Here is a 3447-nt window from a genome sequence, read left to right as displayed (position 1 = left end):
TTACATGTCAATCCCAGTTCCCTCTCCCTCCCCTCCTCCCGCACTCCCCTTCCACCCTCCCTCCCACCCTATTGCCAAATCCTTCCACATAGGGGATGTCTAGAGTCTATCATTTTACTCTTGGTAGGGTCAAGGCACTCCCCTAAGAGTCCAGGCTGAGAGAGCATCTCTCTTTGTGCTATAGGCACATGAAGACAGATTGTATACCAGGGATAGACATTGATCCACAGCTCAGAGCCCCATAGGTTGTCCAGGCCTTCTCACTGACACTCACATTTGGGGGGTCCAGATCAGTCCCATTCTGGCCTCCCCACTGTCGGTCTGGGGTCCAAGAGCACTCCCCTGTTCAGATCAGCTGTCTCTGCTGGTTTTGCCAGCCCATTCTTTGCCAATTTGCTCATCATTCCTCTCTCTCTGTCACTGGGTTCCTTGGGTTCAGTTCAGTGCTTAGTTGTGTGTTTGCCTCTGCTTCCATCAGTCCCAGGATGAAGGCTCCCGGATAGTTATAGACATCAAGTTCATTATCAGGAATGGGCATTCGAGGTGGTCCTTCCACTATTGCTTAGCTTGCCAATTGATGTTATACCTTTAGATCACTCGAGGTCACTCTGGTGCCTGAACTTTGATTAGACTAGAGTACTATCTCAAATCTGCACAAACCTGCTAGCCAAGCCAAAAATATTGTTTTTGTTTTTTAAAAAAGTGATTCTAGAGTTTAAGCTCTTATACTTTTAAGATTTAAAACATCTGAAGTGAATCTTAGTGTGGCTCTAATGTGCCATTTCACACTTTGGATACCATATATTTTCAGAGAAATAGAAAATCAAAAAGTCAAGTTCACTTTCTTAAGATAGCTCTTTCAAAAGGTGGTGGCATCATGATTTACTCATAGCTAACTACTTCAAATATTTTAAAAGAATGTTAAAGATGCCTTTTCACATAGTATTTAATTATGTTATAGCTTTCCATGATAGACTTGAACAGATGCCTTATATTGACAAAGCTGTAATACTCTATTTCATATTCTAGGGGAGTTTTTTGTACCTTTTGCATGCAAGGTGAACTTTTGAGCCTCCCACAAAGTCTAACACTTTACACAGGTTTTAGAGAATCAAGATAAAAATCCTTAAGGTAACATTTTTAATAAGATTGTGACATCAAGATTTCCTTTTTAGATACTTGCTCACATTAGAGACTATGCAGAAACAAAGAACTGAAAAAATTCCATTAGTATATTAAAAGAAAAATCACCCATCCCAGATCATCAAGATGAAGTTGGGAATGTAAATAATCCTATCTCTCCTCAAAACATTCAATAACTTCACAGAAGTAGTATACATCTGAGCTCAAAATGCTTTCAAATAGTAAAAGTGTTCAAATACAAATAGAAAAATAGAATAATGCATATTATACACGAGAATTTGCAAAATCAGGTAAGCCTTCTAATGCAGGTGAGCAATCCTTGCTATTTTAGTAAACTAAACCATGAGGATAGCAAATTGGAAGTTTATCTGCCCTTCAGGGAGTCTTCAAGGAAAGAAGGGTTAGCAATGAGATTGCCTCAAAATTCAGGGAACTTTTAAAAAAATAAAATACTGGGAAAGACAGCTGAGTGGTGGACAAAACTATAATTAACATGATATGTAAATTATCATTCAAAGCAGAGGAAGGTATTAGATATTTCAAAACTTCTATGGAAAAATGGCATAGACAACTCAGTGATTATAAAAGTCTCATTTCTTTAACCTTTGGTTAATTTTATTCACAGATTGCTATACTTCATTAGTCCTTAGTAATCCTTATACAATTCATAAAAATAAATTTGATATACTGACAATATATTTTCAAAAACATTTCTTCTCCCTGCTGAATATATTAAAAAGTTCCAGTTAAATAAAACACATTTGTAGAACATTTTTATTCTAAATTTATTTCAATGATCTTTAACAAGCATGAATAAAAATTATTTTGGAGTAATAAGTCAAAAGTGTGTACCTTAAGTTTTATGATATAATTACATAAATTCATAAAGAAAAACATTTTCCAAATTAAAAAGTTCTGTTTTGTAATAATAAAAGTATTCTTGTAAAATACAGTTGAACTTGGAGATCATAGATGCCAACACTGTATGTGATTAAATACTCTCAAGAAGCATAGTTGTCTGCATCCCAGAGACAACAGAGGGTGCACAAAGAAGGAATTTTTCCTCTCATACACAGAATACATAAATAGAAATTTATACTCTCATCATTGCAATTTTATGTCTTTGTCATTACAGTCGCAACAGACAAGCTGAGATGGCAGAGAACAACTACTCTCTGACAAATGAATTCATCCTGGTAGGATTCTCAGATCACCAAGACCTGAACACCCTCCTGTTTCTGGTGTTCTCTGTCATCTATCTGGTCACCATGGTGGGGAACCTTGGGCTGGTGGCCTTGATCTACATGGAACCCCGTCTTCACACACCCATGTACATCTTTCTGGGCAACCTGGCTCTCATGGATTCCTGCTGCTCCTGCGCCATCACTCCCAAGATGCTGCAGAACTTCTTTTCTATGGACAGAAGGATTTCTCTCTATGAATGCATGGTACAGTTCTATTTTCTCTGTCTTGCTGAAACTGCAGACTGCTTCCTTCTGGCAGCAATGGCCTATGACCGCTATGTGGCCATATGCAGCCCACTGCAGTACCACACGATGATGTCCAAGAAGCTATGCCTTCAGATGACCACAGGAGCCTACATAGCAGGAAACCTGCATTCCATGATTCACATAGGGTTCTTATTCAGGTTAACTTTCTGTAGGTCTCATACAATCAAGCACTTTTTTTGTGATTTCCTCCCATTATATAGACTCTCATGTGTTGACCCTTATCTCAATGAATTGATGATACTCATCTTTGCTGGTTTAATTCAAGTCTTCACCATTACTGTAGTCCTGATCTCCTATTTCTATATCCTTTTCACTATATTCACAATGAAATCTAAAGATGGTAGGGGCAAAACCTTATCAACTTGTGCTTCCCACTTTCTGTCTGTGTCAATATTCTATGGGTCTCTTCTATATATGTATGTTCAACCACATTCATTCAATGAAGGAGATAAGGATATACCTGTAGCTATTTTTTACACTGTAGTAATTCCTTTATTAAACCCTTTCATTTACAGTCTGAGAAATAAGGAAGTAATAAATGTGATGAAAAAAGTCATGAAGAAGAGATGATTCAGCAACATTAGGAAACAAGGACCATCTCCTTTGCAAATGCCATTTTCTTTTTTTTTTAATTTTATTTTCCAGTTTAAATTTAGATAAGAAACAAGGTTGCTTCACAAGTCAGTTCCAGGTCCCTCTCCCTTTCCCTCCCCTCCTCCCGTGCCCTCCCCCTACCCCCACCTCCATTATCCCCTCATTCCCCCAGGGAGGGTGAGGCCCTCCATGGGGGTGT

At 38.1% G+C, this 3447-nt stretch overlaps 1 protein-coding gene across 1 annotated transcript; it reads left to right on the top strand.

Annotated features, from left to right (window-relative positions):
- Positions 1 to 2297: 2297 nt before the first annotated feature.
- On the top strand, positions 2298 to 3224 carry LOC121141771 (olfactory receptor Olfr180-like). The gene has a single exon (XM_040750307.1). The coding sequence runs from the start codon at positions 2298 to 2300 to the stop codon at positions 3222 to 3224; it is 927 nt and encodes a 308-aa protein (XP_040606241.1).
- The last annotated feature ends 223 nt before the right edge of the window (positions 3225 to 3447 follow it).

This window comes from Mesocricetus auratus, unplaced genomic scaffold (genome assembly GCF_017639785.1).
Source record: "Mesocricetus auratus isolate SY011 unplaced genomic scaffold, BCM_Maur_2.0 Super-Scaffold_100008, whole genome shotgun sequence".
In the NCBI taxonomy this organism is placed as follows: Eukaryota; Metazoa; Chordata; class Mammalia; order Rodentia; family Cricetidae; genus Mesocricetus; species Mesocricetus auratus.
Note: the sequence above shows the minus strand (reverse complement) of the source record. Positions and strands in the feature narration are given on the sequence as shown.